This window comes from Pleurodeles waltl, chromosome 5, assembly GCF_031143425.1.
Source record: "Pleurodeles waltl isolate 20211129_DDA chromosome 5, aPleWal1.hap1.20221129, whole genome shotgun sequence".
In the NCBI taxonomy this organism is placed as follows: Eukaryota; Metazoa; Chordata; class Amphibia; order Caudata; family Salamandridae; genus Pleurodeles; species Pleurodeles waltl.
The window spans coordinates 967,654,429-967,680,535 of NC_090444.1; the positions used below are offsets into that span (position 1 = coordinate 967,654,429).

Genomic DNA, 26,107 nt, shown 5'->3' on the forward strand with positions numbered 1-26,107 from the left:
TGTAAATAATCATCCACTTACTTGCAACTCGTATCTGAGTGTGATTCAGTATAGTTAGTGCTTCCACTGCTTCCGTCTTGGATTCCCATTCTAATAGACCCGAGAGTGTTTTAGCAGTAGCTAGAATATAACATTTCAAGTTACTGAGTGTGTTAAAAGTAAAATAAATTTGAATTGCAAAATTCAAGGCAGGTTGGAATACGTACGTTTAGCATCAAACACTTTGCATTTGATAAACATCGGAACTTCGTGTTCTTCACAAAGCTGTAACATAAAATATGCACAATTTATATGAAAATAGATGAAGCAGAAATGTCACTGCTTCACAAAAAAAAAAAAAAGGGGGGAGACCATGTGCGATTCAGGCAACAGTGAGATTCCACCTGGCGAAGCAGATGCTGGAGAATACACATACTGTGAAATGAAACTTCTGAATGGCTGTATCCTCACTTCCTTCAGTGCCCTGTACAACTCCAACAGATGATTCCCTCCAAAAACATCAGATATCAGTGCCGCTTGTGTGGCCGACCCAAGATTCCAGACGCTTCCTGGAGGCGTACATCACACAGCTTAAGGTACTGACAGCTATTAAATCTATCAAACTACATAAGCCAGTGACCCGGATGGCTACACGTGTAATTTCTACTAGATCTTTGCTAACTCACTAGCATTATATTTAACCACCTCATTTAAGACAACTGTAAATAAATGAGGGCAATAGGACTGCCTCAGCCTGAGAGGTTGATATATTTTTGACTCTGAAGCCAGGGGAAAAAACCTGAAACTGCAATACGGAAACTGTATGCAAAAAACATTGCAATCAAATCAGAACCTCTCCTTTCTGATTTAATGCACTTCGTAATCAGACTTTATTGAGCACCGGCAAACAAGACTACATCCGCTACACAGAGAAAGCCAGAAACAAAGATGTCAGCAGTGTTCTTTTTGGTGGATTATAAGGACTGCACACTATACAAGCTAGAACTCTAACCTGCATTTAATTACAATGGCATTGGTGGTTTACTGTGTACCCACCTCAAGGGTCGCCTTAAATTTACACTGGAAGAGGCATCTGCCAGTAGTACATAGGTACACTTGCACTTAGCAGAGAGCCATTTGAAGCACGTTCCAGGGAAGGTGAGAATATTAATGGAATAGTTTGTCAGAGTTAAAATCCCATATACTCTGCAGGGCTTCCAGACCCATCCCACATTTTGCTAACTGAAGCACACACAAAAAAATAGGTTCAAGGAAAAAAATTAAATAGAGCCTGGTATTGAGAATCTTACACCACTATGCATTACTACACCTACTGGAACAAATACCACTAATTTTCAATTTTTAAGAAATGGAGCATAGAAGACTCTTTGGACAGCAAGGCTGTTTCATGCAGTTTACCCCATTTCTGAAGTTAAAAACGTTTATAATACATTTATAATACAAAAAAAGAGCAGCATTTAAAACATGACTACAAACATTTGATAGAACACGTTTGGGTTCAAGCCCGCAAGTCCAAAATGATGTATTTATCACCCATCTAACTACTCACTCTCCATTTTACCCCATTTCAACTAACACATTATTTCTACATGCATTTAATCAAGCATTTACACAAGTGTCCGCTACCTTTCGGAAAGTTTCTTCATCCGTAGACAGCGGTACGTTATAATAATGCAGTACACAGGAAGGTGGCTGAATTATATTCTTGGAAGCCTGGCCAGCACTTGTAAATCTATTGTTCTTGCTCATCGAGAAATCTTTGTAACTGCTAGAACCATCCTCGAGCTCGAACACCTGACTTGGAACCACAGAATGCTGCTTGGAGACACTGAAATATTAAAATACATAAGAGACAACCAAAAGTAACTCCTTGCACCATACTGAAAACCATCAATATTGATCAACCTGGTTTAATTTTTTTTTTGGGGGGGATAGACTTATCCTAGAAAAAGGTAGGTTTTACAAAACAAAAAAAGAAAAATCATATTTACCACACGTTTAGTCTTGTGCCAAATAATTTTAGGTTATTGAGGTGTGTAATTGCCCTTTCTACAGCATACTCGTCACCCATTTCTATCAGCGCAGTGCCTGGAATCGACTTCATGAATTTTATCTGAAATAAAAGGTTTTAATTCATGACTTCCAAAGAATGAAATGCGCCACTAAAGAGCATTAATACAAGAAAAAAAAAAAGTTTGCCCATTAAAATTGCCATGATAGCCCAGAACAATGACTGTAGCAGGTGCTCTATTTTTAAATAGACGTGGTCAAGTCCAACATGGCCTGGTCCACCACTAAAGTCCATTTTTGCAGTTCACATGAGAAGTGTTCAGCCCCAACCCAGACCAAGGAATGAATAGCTCAAAACATTCAGTCCATTATAAACAGACCAGTCGAATTAAAAGGCAAGACTAAAAACCTTGACAGATTGTACCAAGTAGTATTCTTTTGAAAAGAACCCAGCAGTCGTCTAGAATTTTAGGGCAATTTAGAAGACCATGCAGAGTTAATATTTTGATTATTTGAAGCTTGTGCAATGAGCTGAGAATTACTTTTTCAAGCTTACAATCTATGCCAAAAGACATTTTGGGCATTACACTTCATGCGAGTGAACCATATTAGGAACATGGCTCAGTATTAAATACCCACACCTGCAATCAAAATATGCGTCCCTTTCTGAAAAGGGCATGAAGCATGCCTACTTTTCTCACTTCGGCCCTACCTCCTTTGAGTTGGTTGTTTGAGATCTGCACTGTTGAGGTATTCTCAATGTAAAGTTTTTAATCACCTCCAAATATGGCTATTGGTCTAAGAGTAATCCATTTTTAGCAATCCCCCACCCCCAAACATCAAAATATAGGAATCTAAACCAAACAGCACTCTGTAAGATAGTTAATTAAATAATAAGATCCTTCTTTAGACAGCACTAATTTTTTTGCTACTCTCAAGAGCTTTTATATCTGGCCACTGAAAAAAATGTCCAGACTTTCATGAACTGCTGGATTAGCTAGAAATTCTACAACCCTATTTACTTACATGTTATTCAGAGCCAGTCTTACCTTTTCAATGTTTCCATACAAGCAAAAAAGGTTGAAGGTCCTGGCACAGTTCATCTTTGGTGGAAGTAGACCACCAACCATAGCAACTGAACCAGAGGGATGAGGTCGATACATGTAGGAAGAGGAAGACTGAGGTAATGGGTAGGATACCAATTCAGGAGTGTCACGAGATCCCATTTTGTGTCGATTTGGTAAAGGTAACAATGGAGCTTGTTGTGATCCTAAAAAGGAAGAGAAGTCCTTATTAAGCTACCAAACCCATTACAAAGAGAAAAAACAGCCACAGGCAATAGTAATGTTACTTAAACCCTCCCCCCCCCCCCCACACACACACATACATACACACACCACACAATAGAAGCATTACAAAGAATGACCAAGGTAATGGATTATAAAATTGCCTGTAATTAGCTTCTTGTCACCAATGGCTTTCATATCCACATAGTTAACCAACCCAACAGGCTAGAAGGAAAATGATACTTACCCAGTAAGTATCGGTTTGTGGCATGCAGAGCTGCATCTTCACATGCACTGCATACTTCGGCTATCTAGTGTTAGGAAATGTGCATGGGGATAGATTCCATTGTTAGATTGTTTTCCTGCAGGCGGGTGTGAATGGAGTGTACGGTAAAGAGATGTCCGTGAAAATGCAAATGAACTGCAAGGCCACCGGTGTATGGGGAGGAGGGCAGGCGTAAGTAACATTTTCAGTTTCATGGCAAATGTGGAGGTAAATACACATTGTAAAGCAGTGCCCTCCAAAAGCAGTGGCTAACCTGCAGTTGTTTGGAAAAGAGTATGTAGTACTGCCTGACCAACATTAGCCTGTTGGTGTGCTAGGACATCCACACAATAATGCTTAGTGAAAGTTTGCAGTGTAGACTAGGATGCCCAACTTATCAGCTATAGAAATATTACCTAAGGCAGCCACTGAATCTCCTATTTTGGGAGTAGAACGTGCTCTAGGAGGTAATGGCAGAATTATTTGAGCTTTAATTTAACATGTTTATTATATATTAAAGTATCCACATAGCAATGCCAGATTTAGAAATGGGCTTTCCTTTGTGAGGAGCCAAAAGCAACAAAAAGGTGTTTGGTTTTACTAAATTCTTTAGCTCCATCAATATATTAGATTAGAGCTTTTTTGATATCTAATGTATGAAGAGAACTTTCTGCAACTGATTGTGGATGAGAATAAAGTACAGGTAATTCCACTGATAAATGTGGAAGTGGAAGACCACCTGCAGAAGAAATTTGGTGTTTGTACAAAGTACTACCCTATCTTCATGAAGCTGGAAGAAAAGTTCTTCCAAAGGTAGTGCCCGGAGCTCATGGACACGCCCGAGTAAAGTGATGGCAATGCAAAAGATCTACCTTACAAGATAGAAATTGGAGGGAGCAATTGTGTAGTGGTTCGAAAGGAGGACCCATAAGTCTTGTGAGGACCATATTAAGGTGTTGGGGAAACCTGCAGTCAAATTACTCTTGAGATCTTCCACAAAGGCCTTAATAACCGGCATGGTAAACTAAGATGTCTGTTCTGAAGGTAGGCAGCAACCGCTGCTAAATGCAAGTGTATTGATGGGAATGTAAGGCATTGTAGATAGAGTAGATAATGAAAATGTCACTTACCCAGTGTACATCTGTTCGTGGCATCAGTCGCTGTAGATTCGCATGTTTTGCAATAGCTCGCCATCTGGTGTTGGGCCGGAGTGTTACAAGTTGTTTTTCTTCGAAGAAGTCTTTCGAGTCACGGGACCGAGTGACTCCTCCTTTTGTCTCCATTGCGCATGGGCGTCGACTCCATCTTCGATTGTTTTTCCCCGCAGAGGGTGAGGTAGGAGTTGAATTGTAGTAATAGTGCCCATGCAATGGAGTGACTAAGTAAGTACGTATTTAAGGTTGAGATGATACATATACAAATAGTTGAAGGTACCTTCCGAACTGCTACAGGCTCCCGGGGAGGCGGGTGGGCACATGCGAATCTACAGCGACTGATGCCACGAACAGATGTACACTGGGTAAGTGACATTTTCAGTTCGATGGCATCTGTCGCTGTAGATACGCATGTTTTGCATAGACTAGTAAGCAGTTATCTCCCCAAAAGCGGTGGCTCAGGCTGTAGGAGTGGAAGTAGTTTGAAATAATGTTCTTAATACGGCTTGACCTACTGTGGCTTGTTGTGCGGATAACACATCTACACAGTAGTGCTTGGTGAATGTGTGAGGCGTAGACCATGTGGCTGCCTTACATATTTCTTGCATTGGGATGTTTCCTAGAAAGGCCATGGTAGCACCCTTCTTTCTGGTTGAGTGTGCCCTTGGTGTAATGGGCAGCTGTCGTTTAGCTTTAAGGTAGCAGATTTGGATGCATTTAACTATCCATCTGGCTATACCTTGTTTTGATATTGGGTTTCCTGCATGAGGTTTTTGAAATGCAATAAATAGTTGTTTAGTCTTTCTGATGTTCTTTGTTCTGTCAATGTAATACATTAATGCTCTTTTGACATCTAATGTATGTAGTGCCCTTTCAGCTACAGTATCTGGCTGTGGAAAGAACACTGGAAGTTCCACTGTTTGATTTAGATGGAACGGTGAAATAACCTTTGGCAAAAATTTAGGATTAGTCCTTAGGACGACCTTATTCTTGTGTAGTTGTATAAAAGGTTCTTGTATTGTAAACGCCTGAATCTCGCTTACTCTTCTTAGGGAAGTAATGGCGATGAGAAATGCAACCTTCCAGGTTAGTAACTGTATTTCGCAGGAGTGCATGGGTTCAAAAGGTGGACCCATGAGTCTAGTTAGGACAACATTTAGGTTCCATGAAGGAACAGGTGGTGTTCTTGGTGGTATAATTCTCCTAAGGCCCTCCATGAATGCTTTAATGACTGGTATCTTATATAGGGAAGTTGAATAGGTAGTCTGCAGGTATGCAGATATTGCTCCAAGGTGTATTTTAATGGAAGAGAAAGCCAGGTTAGATTTTTGTAAGTGAAGCAAGTAGCCCACTACATGTTCTGGAGTTGTGTGTAAAGGTTGTATTTGATTAATATGGCAGTAGCAAACAAACCTCTTCCATTTACTTGCATAGCAGTGCCTGGTGGATGGCCTTCTGGCTTGCTTTATGACTTCCATACATTCTTGGGTAAGTTGTAAGTGCCCGAATTCTAGGATCTCAGGAGCCAGATTGCTAGATTCAGCGATGCTGGATCTGGGTGTCTGATCTTTTGGTTGTGTTGTGTCAACAGATCTGGCCTGTTGGGCAATTTGATGTAGGGTACTACTGATAGGTCTAGCAGCATTGTGTACCAGGGTTGCCTTGCCCAAGTTGGTGCTATCAATATGAGTTTGAGTTTGTTTTGACTGAGTTTGTTTACCAGGTAAGGAAGGAGAGGAGGAAAAGCGTAAGCAAATATCCCTGACCAGTTCATCCATAGGGCACTGCCTAGGGACGGTTTGTGTGGGTATCTGGATGCGAAGTTTTGGCATTTTGCGTTCTCCTTCGTCGCAAACAAGTCTATTTGAGGTGTTCCCCAGAGTTTGAAATAGGTGTTCAGAATTTGGGGGTGAATTTCCCATTCGTGGACCTGTTGGTGATCTCGAGAGAGGTTGTCTGCGAGTTGATTTTGGATCCCTGGTATAAATTGTGCTATTAGGCGAATTTGGTTGTGAATTGCCCAACGCCAAATTTTTTGTGCTAGCAGGCTTAACTGCGTGGAGTGTGTCCCCCCTTGCTTGTTTAGATAATACATTGTTGTCATGTTGTCTGTCTTGACGAGAATGTATTTGTGAACTATTATTGGTTGGAAAGCTTTTAGTGCTTGAAAAACTGCTAGTAGTTCTAGGTGATTTATATGCAGTTTTGTTTGATGTACGTTCCATTGTCCTTGTATGCCGTGTTGATCGAGGTGTGCTCCCCACCCTGTCATGGAAGCATCTGTTATTACGTATTGTGGCACTGGGTCTTGGAAAGGCCGCCCCTTGTTTAAATTTATGTTGTTCCACCACAGAAGCGAGAGGTAAGTTTGGCCGTCTATTAACACCAGATCTAGAAGATGACCCTGTGCTTGAGACCACTGTGATGCTAGGCACTGTTGTAAGGGCCTCATGTGCAGTCTTGCGTTTGGGACAATGGCTATGCATGAAGACATCATGCCTAGGAGTTGTAATATCATCTTTGCTTGTATCTTTTGTGTTGGATACATGCGTTGTATGATGGTGTTGAAATTTTGAATTCTTTGGGGACTTGTGGCTACTCCTTTTGTTGTGTCTATTATGGCTCCTAGGTATTGTTGTACCTTGCACGGCAGAATGTTGGATTTCGTGAAGTTGACGGTGAACCCTAGTTTGAAGAGGGTTTGTATGATCTGATTTGTGTGATTTGAGCACTCGATTAACGAATGGGCCTTGATTAGCCAGTCGTCTAGATATGGGAACACATGTATTTGCTGCCTTCTGATGTGTGCAGCGACTACCGCTAGACATTTGGTAAAGACTCTTGGTGCGGTTGTTAATCCGAAAGGCAGTACCTTGAATTGGTAATGTATTCTTTTGAATACAAACCTTAGGTATTTCCTGTGCGATGGGTGTATTGGTATATGGAAATACGCGTCCTTGAGGTCTAAAGTTGACATGTAGTCGTGTAGTTTTAGCAATGGTAATACTTCTTGTAGTGTGACCATGTGAAAGTGGTCTGATTTGATGAATGTGTTCACTATTCTGAGGTCTAGGATTGGCCTCAGCGTTTTGTCCTTCTTTGGTATCAGAAAGTACAGTGAGTAAACTCCTGTGTTTATTTGTGTGTTTGGCACTAATTCGATTGCATTCTTTTGCAATAGTGCCTGCACTTCTATCTCCAGGAGATTGGAATGATGTTTTGTCAAATTTTGTGCTTTTGGTGGTATGTTTGGAGGGAATTGTAGAAATTCTATGCAATAACCATGTTGGATAATTGCTAGAACCCAAGTGTCTGTAGTGATTTCCTCCCATGCTTTGTAATAATGACTTATTCTTCCCCCCACTGGTGTTGTGTGGAGGGGGTGAGTGACATGTGAGTCACTGCTTAGTAGTAGGGGTTTTGGGGCTTTGAAATTTTCCTCTATTCCTAGGGAATTGCCCCCAAAAACCTCCTCTGTACTGTCCCTGGACGGTGTTGCCTGTGAGGTGCTGGCTTGTGTGCTTTGACCCCGAAACCCCCCTCTAAAGGGTGTTTTACGGAATGTGCTGTAATTCCCTCTGCTCTGCGGGGAGTAGAGTGCGCCCATGGCTTTAGCAGTGTCCGTATCTTTTTTGAGTTTCTCAATCGCTGTGTCCACTTCTGGACCGAACAGTTCTTTTTCGTTAAAAGGCATATTGAGAACTGCTTGCTGAATCTCTGGTTTAAATCCAGACGTTCGGAGCCATGCATGCCTTCTGATAGTTACGGATGTATTAATTGTCCGTGCAGCTGTATCTGCAGCGTCCATGGAGGAGCGGTCTGTCCCTCCTCAACCACTTGTTTTGCCCTATTTTGTAGGTCCTTGGGCAGATGGTCAATGAGATGTTGCATCTCATCCCAATGGGCTCTGTCATAGCGCGCAAGTAGTGCCTGGGAGTTAGCGATGCGCCACTGGTTTGCAGCTTGTGCTGCGACTCTTTTACCAGCTGCATCGAACTTGCGGCTTTCTTTATCTGGGGGTGGTGCATCTCCAGATGTGTGGGAGTTGGCCCTTTTCCTAGCTGCTCCTACAACGACAGTCTGGTGGCAGCTGTGTAGTGATGAAAGCCGGGTCTGTAGGAGGCGCCTTATACTTTTTTTCCACTCTTGGTGTGAGTGCCCTACTTTTGACCGGCTCCTTAAAGATTTCTTTTGCGTGCCGGAGCATACCAGGGAGCATAGGCAGGCTTTGGTAGGAGCTGTGGGTGGAGGAGAGTGTGTTGAATAAAAAGTCATCCTCGACCTGTTCTGAGTTGAGGCTTACATTGTGAAATTGTGCTGCTCTAGCCACCACTTGAGAATACGCAGTGCTGTCCTCTGGTGGAGATGGCTTCGTAGGGTATGCCTCCGGACTGTTATCCGACACTGGGGCGTCGTATAAGTCCCATGCGTCTTGATCTTGGTCACCCTGGCTCATGGTGGTGTGAGCTGGGGAATGTGATGGAGTTTGTGCTGGTGAGACGTTAATCACAGGTGGAGGAGAGGGTGGTGGGGTAACTTTTTTCACCACTTTTGTTTGTGGTGTTTGTTCAGTTTGGAACTCCAATCTTCTCTTTCTTCTAATAGGGGGAAGGGTGCTTATTTTTCCTGTCCCCTGCTGTATAAAAATACGCTTTTGCGTATGGTCTACATCCGTTGAGTGTAGTTCTTCCTCAAACCTATGCTTTTGCATTTGTGAGGTTAGCGAGTGCTCTTCTGTATAAGAGCCTGAAACTGGGTCGGTTGCAGTTTGTTTCGGCACCGAAACCCTGTCTGCATCTTTTTTCGGCTCCGAGGTGACTTTTTTCTTTTTCGGGGCCGAAACCTCTCGGCGTCGATCTTCTTCGGTGCCGCTGTCTCGGCGTCAAGCCGTGTCTACACCGGTATCTCGGTGTCAATGCTTGTCTCCAGCACTTTCTCGGTCCCGAGAAGGCTGCGTGACGGTGTCTCGACCGGAGTCGGACGATCTCGGCACTGTTTGGGCCTTTTTCGGTGCCGACGGTCGGTCACCGAATTTATGGGTCGAGCCATGGCCTGATGGCAGTGGCGTCCCCTGGGCCTTGTAAATCTTCTTTTGAGTGGTTTTCGACGTCCTACTCACGGTTTGTGTATCGTCGAATCCTTCGGAGTCCGATTCTTGGATCGAAAAGGATCCCTCCTCTTCTTGTTCCTCGAACTCCCGGCGGGCTGTCGGCGCGGACGCCATCTGAAGTCTTCTGGCTCGACGGTCTCGGAGAGTTTTTCGGGACCGGAACGCACGACAGGCCTCGCAGGTGTCTTCGCTGTGCTCAGGTGACAGGCACCGGTTGCAGACCAAGTGTTGGTCTGTATAGGGGTATTTATTGTGGCATTTGGGACAGAAACGGAACGGGGTCCGTTCCATCGGCGTTCTTCTGCACGCGGTCGGGCCGACCAGGCCCCGACGGGGGATCGAAAAAATTACCCCGAAGGGCACCGGAGCTCTTCGATCTTAGACGCGGTGTTGAATCTAACTACGCCGACCCCGAACGCAACAATACCGACGAAAATCTTCTGAAATTAGCTATTTTTCCGTTCCGAAACTCGGAGCGACAGGAACACGTCCGAACCCGATGGCGGAAAAAAAACAATCGAAGATGGAGTCGACGCCCATGCGCAATGGAGACAAAAGGAGCAGTCACTCGGTCCCGTGACTCGAAAGACTTCTTCGAAGAAAAACAACTTGTAACACTCCGGCCCAACACCAGATGGCGAGCTATTGCAAAACATGCGTATCTACAGCGACAGATGCCATCGAACACAATGTTTTGTGTTTCATTAAATGGATTGATACAGTTATGACAGTAACAGGCAAATCTTCCATTTAGCTGCAGAACATGCTTTAATATTGGGATTGCGTGCCTCGGTAAGGATGGCCATACAATCAAGAGGGAGACTGAGATAACCAAACTATGACCTCAGGAGCAAATTGCTAGATTTAGTTACTTTGGAGTTAGATGCCCGATTTCTTCATGGTTCTGAGTAAGAAGGTCCAGGTTGAGGGAGAAGCTTCTTGTGAGGGACTACTGGTAGTTCAAGGAGGGTGGTGAAACAGGACTGTTGGGCCCATGTGGGAGCCAGTAGCATTAGTGTGAGGGATGTTTGCCTGAGCTAGGGATTTGGACTTCTAGGTGGAGTTCCCACTAGTCGACTTGTTGCCGCATCTTCCGGAGAAGGTTGGCAAAAATTGTTGCGTGTTCCTGAAAGGTGTGCACCAACAGATGGATGCGGTGACAAAGCCCAATGCCAGATTATCTACGAAAGACTAGATAACTGTAGATCATGCACGCCCCCCCCCCTCACCAGTAATAGTACATGGTTGTCATGTTGTCCGTTCGGATCATGACAACCTTGCTGATCAGGTGACGAGTGAATGCTATCAACACTAGGTGAACAGCTAGAAGCCCTAGGAAGCGGTGGTGGAGACCCTAGTGTTTGGTATCCCAGAGACCCTGGACTGACCGACACATCCTGAAGGTGAGCAACCCAGCCACTCGGTGATGAGTCCATGGTCAGTAAGGATTGCGGTACAGGGTTGAGAAAAGGCAGACCCTATAACATGTTTTTGTTCCATCACTGCAGAAAGCGATGAGTGCGTCTGTCTACCAACACTAGATCCTCCAACTGGCCCTGTGACTACTGTTGTGCCAGACATGCCTGCAGTGGACGCATGTGTAGTCATGCATTCGGCACTATGGCAGTACACTAAGCCATCATACCTAGAAGTCTCATGACCGTCCTGACTTGTTGATTGACTTGGAAAAGAGCTGGCTTTGACGAGCCAGTCATCGTGATACAGAAAGACATGGATGTTTTGCCTGCGCAAATGTACTGCTAGAACTAGTGAGGTATTTGCAATTTGCTAGGTGTACGGGAATGGGAAAATAAGTGTCCTTTAAGTCTAGTGCTGAGAGGGGAATAATAATTATTTTTAATTTTTTTTTTTTTTTTTTTTTTTTAAACGCCTTTTTGGAGTGGGATCATGTCGAAGGTGACCCTATGGATATGCTCTGACAGGATGTAGTGATTCAATGGACGTAGATCTAAGATTGGCCATAAGGATCCATCCTTCTTGGGGGATTAGGAAGTATAGAGTATACTCCTGACTTTTGATGTTGAATAGGGATGGAGTTCTATAGTTCCTTTGAGCACGCATGCCTGAACATCCTGTTTCAGCAGTGTTAGGCATTCTGGAAAGAGTCTGAGTGCAAGGTGGAATGTTTGGAGGAGTGGAAATGTGTGCCAGACGTAATCATGTTGGATAATGTTCAACACCCACTGATCCTATGTTATGGATTGCCAAGTGGGGTGGAACTGTTGCAACTGTCCACTGACACATGCGGAATGATCCGGAGGGGGTGGGGAGATGAGGCATCACTGCTTTGTGACAGGTGCAGCACCACATGGGGAAGCATCTTTGCTTCTTCCCTTTGTGTTATTGCCTCTGTATGTGCCCCTGTAGTAGCCTTGGGGAGAGGACTGACAACACTCTCCTCAGTAGTATGAAAGGCATCTGAAGAGGTTGTTTCAGAGGTTGTTTCAGAGCCTGGTTTATAGGATGGGCGACAAAAGGAGCCACAGGGACTGTGTGTTTGTAGTGCACACCCATGGACTTTGCAACCTCATTGTCCTTCATTTTCTCCAGAGCCTGGTCAATCTGAGGGCCAAAAGGTGCTCATTACCAGAAGGGACATTTAGGAGGTTCTGTTGTACTTCTGCCTTAAAGTCAAATGGGCGCAGCCAGGCATGACAGTGCACCAAAACACTGGCAGCAGTGTCTAGAGTGCATCTAATTGAGGTATTGGAGATGTGCATCTACAGCCACACATGCCATCAAACATTATAATTATATTAACAGTATTAATAAGGTTCAATTCAGCAGAAATAAAGTCCGGCCATGGATAATTTTTGGAGCACACACTACAAACAATGTTACAGGAAAGGTGTTTCCCCCATCTCCCCATGGGAAGGACACTTGATGCAGGAAAAGGATTGCTGTTGGGCAGCAAAATAAACATGCAATTTAAAATAATGCAGAAACAAAACAAAAAATGACTCTGTACCATCTATTGGAAAAATGCTGTATTGAAAAAGGGACATCTATACGTGGTCTTCAAGGAGCTAAAAAAAAATCAAAAAAAAAAAAAATCAGCATTTGACACTATCTAACGCCAAAAGCTATGGGAGGTCTTGTGGCGATAGGGGGCACCAGAGAATATCCTAGTGGTGCTAGTTCGGTTACACAAAAACACCACTCCACATGTAAGATATGGCAGCGGGGAGAGCTAAATGATGCCTTCTGGGCAGGGAAGGAAGTTCGCTCAACCTAACAAACATTTTCAAATGTCAGTATAAATGTCTATATTTAACAGCGGAACCACTAGATAGTTGTGAGAGGATTTAACTGCACGGGCACAAAAAGTACATATCATTGTTACTCTATTCCAAAGAGACCTTCAATCTCCACAAATGGCAATATGCCAAATGAATTATAAATGTTTACTTTTGCCTAGTATTTCAAACTGACTATACTCTGTCACCATTACAATGGGGAAGAATGGAGATAAAGGGTAGATCTTTTGACCCTTTTCATATACTATTGCACCCGTTTATATGATGTGCAGCATGAGCAAATAAAGCATTGCTAGCATTGGCAATGTTTCACTAGTGCACCCATGCATTGTTTATTTACTTATCAAAGACGGTAGACACTACCTGGATAAGAAAAAAAAGCAGGAAAGCACACATTTTATATAAAAAAAAACTAATTGGTGAGGGTTTAATGGAGGGGTGCTGAGGGGGTGGGGTAAGCACCCACGAGTGAGCGCAACACAGAGCACAGGGATGGGAGACACAAGGGATGGGAGACACAAGGGCTAACCAAAAACAAGGAACTGTAACTTGTAATTACAGTTCACAGAAAACCATAAATAGGCAAAAGAGGATTTACTCAGAGGCATTTTCCATGCCTGGGATGCCCAGTCAACAGATCTCTATGCAACAAGGAAAACCACAAACTGCCAAAGTCTTGTATAGACTAAATCAAAAGGGCATCAACCATTGAAATGAACACTCTATAGTATGTAAACCAGGATCAATGGTTGGTGCCCTTTTGGAGAATTGGAGTAACAAGCTTGTGTGTGCTTTGCCACAGTTGCAGCTAATTCCATCAGTGCTAACATGATTAAAGTTTTTAAATGTGAAAATTATACTTTTTTTGCCCTAGAATGGCCGAGGCAGTGTTCGTTTCCAGAACTACTTCATCTATCACTACGACCACACAAATTGCCACGCAGACTAAACCTGCTCTTAAACGTGCAGAGGAAGACTCATCACACCAGACCATTGAATTTGGCTGCATGGCTCCTAAGATCCAGCAACATGGATACTTATATCTGCTTCAGGAAAGCATAAACATGGTCACAGAAGCTAAAAAAAAAAAAAAAAACTTCCACAAGAACAACCCACAATTTTATCAAATGTAAACATTTTATAATCTGGTATCTTCCAAATAATCATGATCACGTTTCATGTCAGTAAGACAATTATATCTTCTCTACCTAGCAAAATCAAACCTGTAATAGTTTTCCCTAAAAATACAATTAGAGGCCATCACAGTTTACTAGAAAAGAAAACCCAAAGATCCTTCTTCACAGCCGTAGTGGTTAAAGATGTTTGGGAGGGAAGGGGTGGGGTGGGCGTGGGGGGTGGGGGGAAGCTGGAGAAAAGTATCTCCAAGATAATAGTATTCTTCCCCCACAGGAACTTACTATTATCTATACTAAACAACTCTACTTTCGAAGCGTATCTACAAGACACCACTGCAGCACAGCCCATATGATACCATTGCAGCACCTTTCCTGGAAAGTTAGGTGCTGCAATGTAACCTTTTACTGTTTTCTAAATTGGCAATTTCAGTGAGAACTCAGCAAGGCTTTTTGCTCAACTATGAGAGGATGAAGTTACTTCAAAATGTCCATCTCCAATGATGAATTGTAATAATATAAAATGAAAGGAGCTCCAGGGTGAAAATACTATCTTTAGGTCAGTGAGGATCCTACGGTGCAGAAATAAGCTCCCTAAAAGCGGGAAGTGTTCGGATAGAAGTCAGCCAATCAGACAGACATTGAAGAGGCTACAAGTCAGTGTAGTGACAAATAAGCTGGGGCAAAGAAAGCCACTTACAATAAGAAGCACATCAGACTGACAAAAGGCCAAACAATGGTAAGCAGCAGGTAGGCTGCAAGTTCTTGATGTGCCTAGAAATAAGTCTTTTGAACCCAGACTAATTGCCCTGTCTGGTAGGCTTGATTTAAAACCGGCGTAAAGAAAGAGGGACAGTGATGCAATACGACTACAAGTTCAACTCTGTTTCTAGGCAGCCACAAACTTATGAATAACTGTAAATGGACAGCCAAGTAAACATTAGCCCAACACCGAGAGGCGCTCAAATTGGAGCACTCGCTTTGCAAGCCCACAAACAGCATATGGCTTACCAAATCCATCATACCCATATGATGAGCCATATGAGCCACCATATGAGCCATATGATGAGCCGTACGATGAGCCATACGATGAGCCATAAGACGAAGCTGGTCCTCCATATGATGACCCAAATGATGCAGGGTGGTCTCCCAGAATAGCCTGTCTTTGGCGCCCTTTGCCTCTCTCTGCAAGAAAAAATGTCAAGTTAACATTAGCAAACCCAAAAAGGAAAAGGGGAAAAAATAAAAACTGTTCCTTCAAACGCTCTGATTTCAAGTGTAAAATTAAACATGCTTCTATGCAAGTTATATAGAGCCTTTTGCTCACAAATTATGTTGCAATATGTAGCCCCCAAGTGCCCATGTAAAGAAGGGGAAATCAATGTGGGTGTTTTTACCAATTTCTAGATCGTCATATGAAATAAACCAATACACCTCGAGAGAAGCTATAGTCATGGTGTTCGGAAGAGAATTCCTATGAAATACAGACACAGCACCTTGAAATACAAGGCAAACTGTGGCCATTTCCGCTAGTTTGACAAAAGTGCAAGCTGTTGGGAATCATTTCTCCATATGCTCATGAAATGAGATAGAACAACTTTACAATTTTTGCAAACTGTACAAGAATGGAGGATAAACCTCCCTAGACGTAAGGCCATGCCACATACGACCCAAAAACACATGGGAAAATTCCATGACAGAAAATGTGCACAATGTTAGCAATCAAAGATGGTGGATGTTTGGTAAGTAGGCACACTATGCCTATAGTGCAAAGTTATCCAAATACTTCCTGGACATTTTAACACTACAATTTCTTGCGACGTTTTATCAGCTTAATTGACTTTGGGCCATACAAACCCCTTTACACATCAGGTCTGCACACCACATTCCTGTCCTTTTCAAAGGCGCACACACACTGAAATTGCCTTTTGCAGCATGCATGTCCCCAAAGGGGAGGGGCATACAGAGAAGATTAAGGACTTGCTAACCCAAGCGTGGTAATAGAAGACAACTTGATGAATAGGATGGATTTCAACTAAGTTGCCCTTTAGTACTAGGCCTTTTTAAAATGGGACTCAGGCAACTAATACTAGTAAAAGGTACACATGGCCTCATTACAAAACTGGCTGCATAGCTAATGCTGCGAATTAAAATATACATTGCTCTGCCCTTTGAAACAATTCAAAGTTCATCATACATTAAATAAATGCAATACTTTTGAAAGACAGTACCTGAATCATAATATTAGCTTCAACAGCAACACATTTTCAAAGAAGGCTCCTTTCAAGAAGATTCAGCATAAGCGAACAAAAACCTGTATTACATGGTTTCACAATCAGTAAACAGTATGTTGCAAGTTATACAATTATTGTCAACATTTTTGCAGCGACAGGAGGATGCTCACGTTGAAATTGTATCTCTAGTCAACTACTAGTTATATTGCCTTAACAATAAAACACGATCATTTAACAATCAGGGAGCCGCCCATTCAGCACACCCAAAATGATGAAAAAAATAAATAAAAGCCAGCCAAGTTGTCAGCAGTTATTGTGTAACACCATGGCTGCAATTGGCCACAGATTTTACACAAAGAACGTAAAGTGATTAACTGTACCAAATTGCTATCAATGAGTAGCCTCCAGGTCAAAATGTAAGGAGGCTAATATAGCTCAAAGTATATCCATGCCACATACGTCAAGGTATGTGGATCAAATAAATATTACAATTTAGAAATTTAGAATCGTCCAGGGGGAGAAAAAAAAAAAAAAAAAAAAAAAGTTATATAAAACTGCTGCTCCTTGTTAGCTTTGTACAGGTCTATGAAATAAGGGTCTTAATAAACGAACATTTGACAGAAAGGAACTACAAAAAAATAAGTTAGCACTTCCGCGCTTGGAACTCCATGATTAATTCAGGTGATCCCAATGCTTTTTTGTATAAAAAGACATCAGAATTTCAACTGCACATTTAAACCTTAGAACGAATGGTATTTGTTTCCCTGATGGGTACAATATGGATGCAATTTAAATATACTTAAAGAAATGTGCTAATACAATAAGAAATTGCCTGGCACGGATTTATAGGACACACAAATAATTTAAACAGTAGTTATGTACACCCGGCCACGTAAACCATAGCGGTTATCTAGATTTCCAAACACCTCTGAATGTCTAAACAGAATGCAGTTCTCCTATTCTAAAGCTGAGCAAATGCAAGACTACGGTAAATGTGCAACTAAATGTTTACATCGGTGGACTAGCAAAAAAAAGTCCAATGCTACATAAAAACTGGTTTGATAAGAATGCGTATCAGTAAGAAGCCAGCAATCGCATGTGGACAGTTTATCAAAGCATTCTTCCCATGCAAATTTGTACTTGTGCATGTCCTCCTTTAAAACTTGTGCTGTTGATGCATGCAGAATGCAGTCAAGGTGAATTGCAAGTCTGAGGTTTTTGCAGAAAGCCTTTTGCTGATGCCGATGTGGTGCATGAGGAAGTGGAGAGTCAGCCTGCTGGAATCCACCACTAGCCATCTCACTGCCATTTTCAACTGAGGTGCAACAAAGTCTTTTCCGATGAGATGCAGCGTGCAAGTCTGAAGTGCTTTGTATCAGAGTCCTTTTGTCCAAAGAGTTAGACTGCTTGGAGAAATGCAAGTCCTTGGAATGCAAACGTGCCTGTATGTCTGGGCTCCGAGGTGAACTTAAAAAATTAAAAAAACACTCACTTCACCAGTGTGAGGCACTATGTTCCATTACTGTGGCTTCCGTTAGTATAGTAGGGTTTACAATCACTTTTCCCTAGCCCATGACATCTCAAGTAATGTGAAAACAGCAAAAACACCGGAGGTCTTACCTGGTCCTGGTTTACCCACGAAAGGCTTAGTGTAATCCCAGCTGTCAGAATCATTCTTGATAACATTGAGACGAGTCGGCTGTGGACATTGGAATAAAGTTAGTTTGAGAATTGCAAACAAATTGTATAAAATAAATACAAGTCATTTTGAATGCTTACCCTTGCATATTCAATTTTTAGAGTACAGCATCCGGCATATATATCTGCTCCATTCAGAGCTGCTTTGGCTTTCTGGGCTCCAAGAATGTTTTCAAATGTACTGCTTATTAAGGAAAAAAAACACTCTACTATTGACTATATGTAGAAACGTAAACCATCATGAATCCCAGCCAAACAAAATGAAAATATTTTGTCTTCACTTATTTACTCCAAGTGAGGACAGTTCAGACAATGCAATCAGATGACCATTTAACAACTGCAGTTAACAATACAGCATTGAAGCTGGCAGTTCTCTAGCAGAGGTTAGTTAGGGAAACTGACAAACGTCTACCTTCATTAAAAATTAATTGTAGCTCAACTCAAAATTGACCAAATTTTCAACTCTTAATCGTTTCTTACAACTCAAATCGAACAGAAGCATTTTTTTTTTTTTTTTTTTTAAGTACAGTGGTTATGAATGGCCAGATAGTAGCTTAAGAACACTGGATATGTTTACTAATGGAAGTAAAGCTACTTGTAGAGCATCATTGTAGGAAGTTGGCTCTGTATGTGCTATTTCAAAGTAAGGAATAGCATGCACAGAGTCCAAGGGTTCCCCTTAGAGGTAAAATAGTGGTAAAAATAGATAATACTAATGCTCTATTTTGTGGTAGTGTGGTCGAGCAGTAGGCTTATCCAAGGAGTAGTGTTAAGCATTTGTTGTACATACACATAGGCAATAAATGAGGTACACACACTCAGAGACAAATCCAGCCAATAGGTTTTGTTATAGAAAAATATCTTTTCTTAGTTTATTTTAAGAACCACAGGTTCAAATTCTACATGTAATATCTCATTCGGAAGGTATTGCAAGTAAGTACTTTAGGAACTTCAAATCATCAAAATTGCATGTATACTTTTCAAGTTATTCACAAATAGCTGTTTTAAAAGTGGACACTTAGTGCAATTTTCACAGTTCCTAGGGGAGGTAAGTATTTGTTAGGTTAACCAGGTAAGTAAGACACTTACAGGGCTTAGTTCTTGGTCCAAGGTAGCCCACCGTTGGGGGTTCAGAGCAACCCCAAAGTCACCACACCAGCAGCTCAGGGCCGGTCAGGTGCAGAGTTCAAAGTGGTGCCCAAAACACATAGGCTAGAATGGAGAGAAGGGGGTGCCCCGGTTCCGGTCTGCTTGCAGGTAAGTACCCGCGTCTTCGGAGGGCAGACCAGGGGGGTTTTGTAGGGCACCGGGGGGGACACAAGTCCACACAGAAATTTCACCCTCAGCAGCGCGGGGGCGGCCGGGTGCAGTGTCGAAACAGGCGTCGGGTTCGCAATGTTAGTCTATGAGAGATCTCGGGATCTCTTCAGCGCTGCAGGCAGGCAAGGGGGGGGTTCCTCGGGGAAACCTCCACTTGGGCAAGGGAGAGGGACTCCTGGGGGTCACTTCTCCAGTGAAAGTCCGGTCCTTCAGGTCCTGGGGGCTGCGGGTGCAGGGTCTCTCCCAGGCGTCGGGACTTTGGATTCAAAGAGTCGCGGTCAGGGGAAGCCTCGGGATTCCCTCTGCAGGCGGCGCTGTGGGGGCTCAGGGGAGGCAGGTTTTGGTACTCACAGTATCAGAGTAGTCCTGGGGTCCCTCCTGAGGTGTCGGGTCTCCACCAGCCGAGTCGGGGTCGCCGGGTGCAGTGTTGCAAGTCTCACGCTTCTTGCGGGGAGCTTGCAGGGTTCTTTAAAGCTGCTGGAAACAAAGTTGCAGCCTTTCTTGGAGCAGGTCCGCTGTCCTCGGGAGTTTCTTGTCTTTTCGAAGCAGGGGCAGTCCTCAGAGGATGTCGAGGTCGCTGGTCCCTTCGGAAGGCGTCGCTGGAGCAGGATCTTTGGAAGGCAGGAGACAGGCCGGTGAGTTTCTGGAGCCAAGGCAGTTGTCGTCCTCTGGTCTTCCGCTGCAGGGGTTTTCAGCTGGGCAGTCCTTCTTCTTGTAGTTGCAGGAATCTAATTTTCTAGGGTTCAGGGTAGCCCTTAAATACTAAATTTAAGGGCGTGTTTAGGTCTGGGGGGTTAGTAGCCAATGGCTACTAGCCCTGAGGGTGGGTACACCCTTTTTGTGCCTCCTCCCAAGGGGAGGGGGTCACAATCCTAACCCTATTGGGGGAATCCTCCATCTGCAAGATGGAGGATTTCTAAAAGTTAGAGTCACCTCAGCTCAGGACACCTTAGGGGCTGTCCTGACTGGCCAGTGACTCCTCCTTGTTTTTCTCATTATTTTCTCCGGCCTTGCCGCCAAAAGTGGGGCCTGGCCGGAGGGGGCGGGCAACTCCACTAGCTGGAGTGTCCTGCTGGGTTGGCACAAAGGAGGTGAGCCTTTGAGGCTCACCGCCAGGTGTGACAATTCCTGCCTGGGGGAGGTGTTAGCATCTCCACCCAGTGCAGGCTTTGTTACTGGCCTCAGAGTGACAAAGGCACTCTCCCCATGGGGCCAGCAACATGTCTCGGTTTGTGGCAGGCTGCTAAAACTAGTCAGCCTACACAGATAGTCGGTTAAGTTTCAGGGGGCACCTCTAAGGTGCCCTCTGGGGTGTATTTTACAATAAAATGTACACTGGCATCAATGTGCATTTATTGTGCTGAGAAGTTTGATACCAAACTTCCCAGTTTTCAGTGTAGCCATTATGGTGCTGTGGAGTTCGTGTTTGACAAACTCCCAGACCATATACTCTTATGGCTACCCTGCACTTACAATGTCTAAGGTTTTGTTTAGACACTGTAGGGGCACAGTGCTCATGCACTGGTACCCTCACCTATGGTATAGTGCACCCTGCCTTAGGGCTGTAAGGCCTGCTAGAGGGGTGTCTTACCTATACTGCATAGGCAGTGAGAGGCTGGCATGGCACCCTGAGGGGAGTGCCATGTCGACTTACTCATTTTGTTCTCACTAGCACACACAGGCTTGTAAGCAGTGTGTCTGTGCTGAGTGAGGGGTCTCTAGGGTGGCATAAGACATGCTGCAGCCCTTAGAGACCTTCCTTGGCATCAGGGCCCTTGGTACTAGAAGTACCAGTTACAAGGGACTTATCTGAATGCCAGGGTGTGCCAATTGTGGATACAATGGTACATTTTAGGTGAAGGAACACTGGTGCTGGGGCCTGGTTAGCAGGGTCCCAGCACACTTCTCAGTCAAGTCAGCATCAGTATCAGGCAAAAAGTGGGGGGTAACTGCAACAGGGAGCCATTTCTTTACACAAGCCCCCCCCAGCCCACAGGCCAGGAGACTCAGCCCAAGCTGGGAGAGTCTTCCTAGTCTGTCAGGCGAGGAAGAGTAGGAGAAATAGGCTGGTTAGTTGCAGGGCCTACTCTGCCTTACATCCTTCTGTTCAGGTCATTCCCTTTGGGGAACTGACCCACTTCCACAGTGATAGGACCTAGTCTGAATTGCCTCTTGTCTGCTTCTTCAATGTCTCCACCCATTCTTTTTATTTTGGGTTTAGAGGTATCCACCTCTGCTAATCTTATCTTAGCCAGGGTCATCCCTAGCTTACCCAAAGAGGTTACCCAGAGCTGGAGTAACCCCACCATGACCAACAGGGTCAGGGGGCCTAACTTGCTATTTGGCATGGGGTCTGACCACCATGCCAAGGATAGTGCAGCCACAAAGGCTAACACCCAGCAGAGGCCACTGACAGCTGTCAGTGCCCAGAACCACACCTTTAGCTCTTCACCTAAAAGGGAAGGGGCTAAGTTACAGGCTTCTTTGGGTTCAGGTTGCCTGTCTGCTGTATTGGAGTGGGGGGTTACCACATCTTGTAGTAAACACCCTTCTTCCACTCTTTCTTCTGTTAGCTGAGGAGCCACCCACTCAGGTTTAACAGTTGCCTGACTAGCCAGGACTTCTTGTGGGTCAGGTTGGACTTTATCAGGGCCATTTTTGGAGGTCTCCCCTACTGGAGCAGAATCTCCTTGGCTTGCTGTAACCTTGGCTAAAGGTTGTCCACCCTTCCTACTCTGTTTTCTTTTCTTCTTCTTCTGGGGCCTGCTTGCATTTACTGCAGAGGCAGGACTTCCAGAATCCTTGGGAGAGGACTGGCACTGGACCAGTTCCCCTCTTGAGCTCTGACTAACCTCTGGGTAGTCATTTCCAAGGAGACAATCAAGGGGGAGGTCTGTACTGACTACTACCCTTCTCCAGCTAAGAGTGCCACCCACTTCTATGGGCACTAAAGCCACAGGCCTCTTAGTGACCCTGTCTAGGCTAACTCTTACCCTGGCAGTCTCACCTGGGATGTACTGGTTTGAGAGCACCAGCCTGTCATGCACAATAGTGTGACTGGCACAAGTGTCTCTCAGGGCAGTGGTTGGGATTCCATTCACCAGTAGGTGGTGGAAGTGTCTGCTTCCCTCTGGAATCTCCAACTCACCTGTTGGGCCCTGTTTCCAGTTGAAGGCTAGGAAGACCTCCTCATCTGAGGAGTCATCTCCCATGGCTACACTGGTTACCCCAGGAATTTTGTTCTGGGGTTTGTTTTTGGGACAAGAAGTGTCCTTGGTGTGGTGCCCAGACTGTTTACAGTTGTGGCACCATGCCTTAGTGGCATCCCAGTTCTTACCCTGGTACCCACCTTTGTTTTGGGTTGTGTCTTGGGGCCCTCCCACCTGTTCTGGTTTTTGGGGGCCTACAGAGGACTCTTTTTCTTTGTTTCTAGTGTCACCCACTTTCTCCTGGGGAGTTTTTGTAACCCCTTTCTTTTGGTCACCCCCAGTGGAAGTTTTGGTTACCCTAGTCTTGACCCAGTGGTCTGCCTTCTTTCCCAATTCTTGGGGAGAAATTGGACCTAGGTCTACCAGATACTGATGCAACTTTTCATTGAAGCAGTTACTTAAAATGTGTTCTTTCATAAACAAATTATAAAGCCCAACATAGTCACACACTTCATTTCCAGTTAACCAACCATCTAGTGTTTTTACTGAGTAGTCTACAAAATCAACCCAGGTCTGGCTCGAGGATTTTTGAGCCCCCCTGAACCTAATTCTATACTCCTCAGTGGAGAATCCAAAGCCCTCAATCAGGGTACCCTTCATGAGGTCATAAGATTCTGCATCTTTTCCAGAGAGTGTGAGGAGTCTATCCCTACACTTTCCAGTGAACATTTCCCAAAGGAGAGCACCCCAGTGAGATCTGTTCACTTTTCTGGTTACACAAGCCCTCTCAAAAGCTGTGAACCATTTGGTGATGTCATCACCATCTTCATATTTTGTTACAATCCCTTTGGGGATTTTTAGGATGTCAGGAGAATCTCTGACCCTATTTAAGTTGCTGCCACCATTGATGGGGCCTAGGCCCATCTCTTTTCTTTCCCTTTCTATGGCTAGGAGCTGCTTTTCCAAAGCCAATCTTTTGACCATCCTGGCTAACAGGGGGTCATCCTCACTGAGAGCATCCTCAGTGATTTCAGAAATGCTGGACCCTCCTGTGAGGGAAGCAACATTTCTGACTATCATTTTTGGAGACAGGGCTTGAGAGGCCCTGGTCTCCCTATTTAGGACTGGAAGGGGGGAATTGCCCTCCAAGTCACTAATTTCTTCCTCTGTGAAGTCATCCTCAGAGGGGTTGGCTTTTTCAAACTCTGCCAACAGCTCCTGGAGCTGAATTTTGGTAGGTCTGGAGCCAATGGTTATTTTCTTTATATTACAGAGAGACCTTAGCTCCCTCATCTTAAGATGGAGGTAAGGTGTGGTGTCGAGTTCCACCACATTCATCTCTGTATCAGACATTATTTTGCTAAAAGTTGGAAGACTTTTTAAAGAATCGAAAACTGTTTCTAGAATCTAATTTCAAACCTTTAACAAACTTTTAAACTCTAAAAGACAATGCTAAACAGGGACTTAACACACAAGGCCCTAGCAGGACTTTTAAGAATTTAGAAAAATTTCAAATTGCAAAAATGAATTTCTAATGACAATTTTGGAATTTGTCGTGTGATCAGGTATTGGCTGAGTAGTCCAGCAAATGCAAAGTCTTGTACCCCACCGCTGATCCACCAATGTAGGAAGTTGGCTCTGTATGTGCTATTTCAAAGTAAGGAATAGCATGCACAGAGTCCAAGGGTTCCCCTTAGAGGTAAAATAGTGGTAAAAATAGATAATACTAATGCTCTATTTTGTGGTAGTGTGGTCGAGCAGTAGGCTTATCCAAGGAGTAGTGTTAAGCATTTGTTGTACATACACATAGGCAATAAATGAGGTACACACACTCAGAGACAAATCCAGCCAATAGGTTTTGTTATAGAAATATATCTTTTCTTAGTTTATTTTAAGAACCACAGGTTCAAATTCTACATGTAATATCTCATTCGGAAGGTATTGCAAGTAAGTACTTTAGGAACTTCAAATCATCAAAATTGCATGTATACTTTTCAAGTTATTCACAAATAGCTGTTTTAAAAGTGGACACTTAGTGCAATTTTCACAGTTCCTAGGGGAGGTAAGTATTTGTTAGGTTAACCAGGTAAGTAAGACACTTACAGGGCTTAGTTCTTGGTCCAAGGTAGCCCACCGTTGGGGGTTCAGAGCAACCCCAAAGTCACCACACCAGCAGCTCAGGGCCGGTCAGGTGCAGAGTTCAAAGTGGTGCCCAAAACACATAGGCTAGAATGGAGAGAAGGGGGTGCCCCGGTTCCGGTCTGCTTGCAGGTAAGTACCCGCGTCTTCGGAGGGCAGACCAGGGGGGTTTTGTAGGGCACCGGGGGGGACACAAGTCCACACAGAAATTTCACCCTCAGCAGCGCGGGGGCGGCCGGGTGCAGTGTCGAAACAGGCGTCGGGTTCGCAATGTTAGTCTATGAGAGATCTCGGGATCTCTTCAGCGCTGCAGGCAGGCAAGGGGGGGGGGTTCCTCGGGGAAACCTCCACTTGGGCAAGGGAGAGGGACTCCTGGGGGTCACTTCTCCAGTGAAAGTCCGGTCCTTCAGGTCCTGGGGGCTGCGGGTGCAGGGTCTCTCCCAGGCGTCGGGACTTTGGATTCAAAGAGTCGCGGTCAGGGGAAGCCTCGGGATTCCCTCTGCAGGCGGCGCTGTGGGGGCTCAGGGGAGGCAGGTTTTGGTACTCACAGTATCAGAGTAGTCCTGGGGTCCCTCCTGAGGTGTCGGGTCTCCACCAGCCGAGTCGGGGTCGCCGGGTGCAGTGTTGCAAGTCTCACGCTTCTTGCGGGGAGCTTGCAGGGTTCTTTAAAGCTGCTGGAAACAAAGTTGCAGCCTTTCTTGGAGCAGGTCCGCTGTCCTCGGGAGTTTCTTGTCTTTTCGAAGCAGGGGCAGTCCTCAGAGGATGTCGAGGTCGCTGGTCCCTTCGGAAGGCGTCGCTGGAGCAGGATCTTTGGAAGGCAGGAGACAGGCCGGTGAGTTTCTGGAGCCAAGGCAGTTGTCGTCCTCTGGTCTTCCGCTGCAGGGGTTTTCAGCTGGGCAGTCCTTCTTCTTGTAGTTGCAGGAATCTAATTTTCTAGGGTTCAGGGTAGCCCTTAAATACTAAATTTAAGGGCGTGTTTAGGTCTGGGGGGTTAGTAGCCAATGGCTACTAGCCCTGAGGGTGGGTACACCCTTTTTGTGCCTCCTCCCAAGGGGAGGGGGTCACAATCCTAACCCTATTGGGGGAATCCTCCATCTGCAAGATGGAGGATTTCTAAAAGTTAGAGTCACCTCAGCTCAGGACACCTTAGGGGCTGTCCTGACTGGCCAGTGACTCCTCCTTGTTTTTCTCATTATTTTCTCCGGCCTTGCCGCCAAAAGTGGGGCCTGGCCGGAGGGGGCGGGCAACTCCACTAGCTGGAGTGTCCTGCTGGGTTGGCACAAAGGAGGTGAGCCTTTGAGGCTCACCGCCAGGTGTGACAATTCCTGCCT

General features: G+C 44.5%; 1 protein-coding gene across 1 annotated transcript in view; it reads right to left on the minus strand.

The window, feature by feature from the left end:
* Nucleotides 1-26,107, minus strand: part of HNRNPLL (heterogeneous nuclear ribonucleoprotein L like) — a 104,276-nt gene that overhangs the window by 55,759 nt on the left and 22,410 nt on the right. Inside the window, exons 5-12 of the mRNA XM_069235096.1 lie at nucleotides 18,250-18,344; nucleotides 18,091-18,169; nucleotides 15,248-15,421; nucleotides 3,060-3,280; nucleotides 1,992-2,113; nucleotides 1,627-1,828; nucleotides 207-264; nucleotides 22-120 (exon numbers count right to left, since the gene is read on the minus strand). Coding sequence (XP_069091197.1) covers nucleotides 22-120; nucleotides 207-264; nucleotides 1,627-1,828; nucleotides 1,992-2,113; nucleotides 3,060-3,280; nucleotides 15,248-15,421; nucleotides 18,091-18,169; nucleotides 18,250-18,344 — 1,050 coding nt within the window. The remainder of the gene's footprint in view (nucleotides 1-21; nucleotides 121-206; nucleotides 265-1,626; nucleotides 1,829-1,991; nucleotides 2,114-3,059; nucleotides 3,281-15,247; nucleotides 15,422-18,090; nucleotides 18,170-18,249; nucleotides 18,345-26,107) is intronic.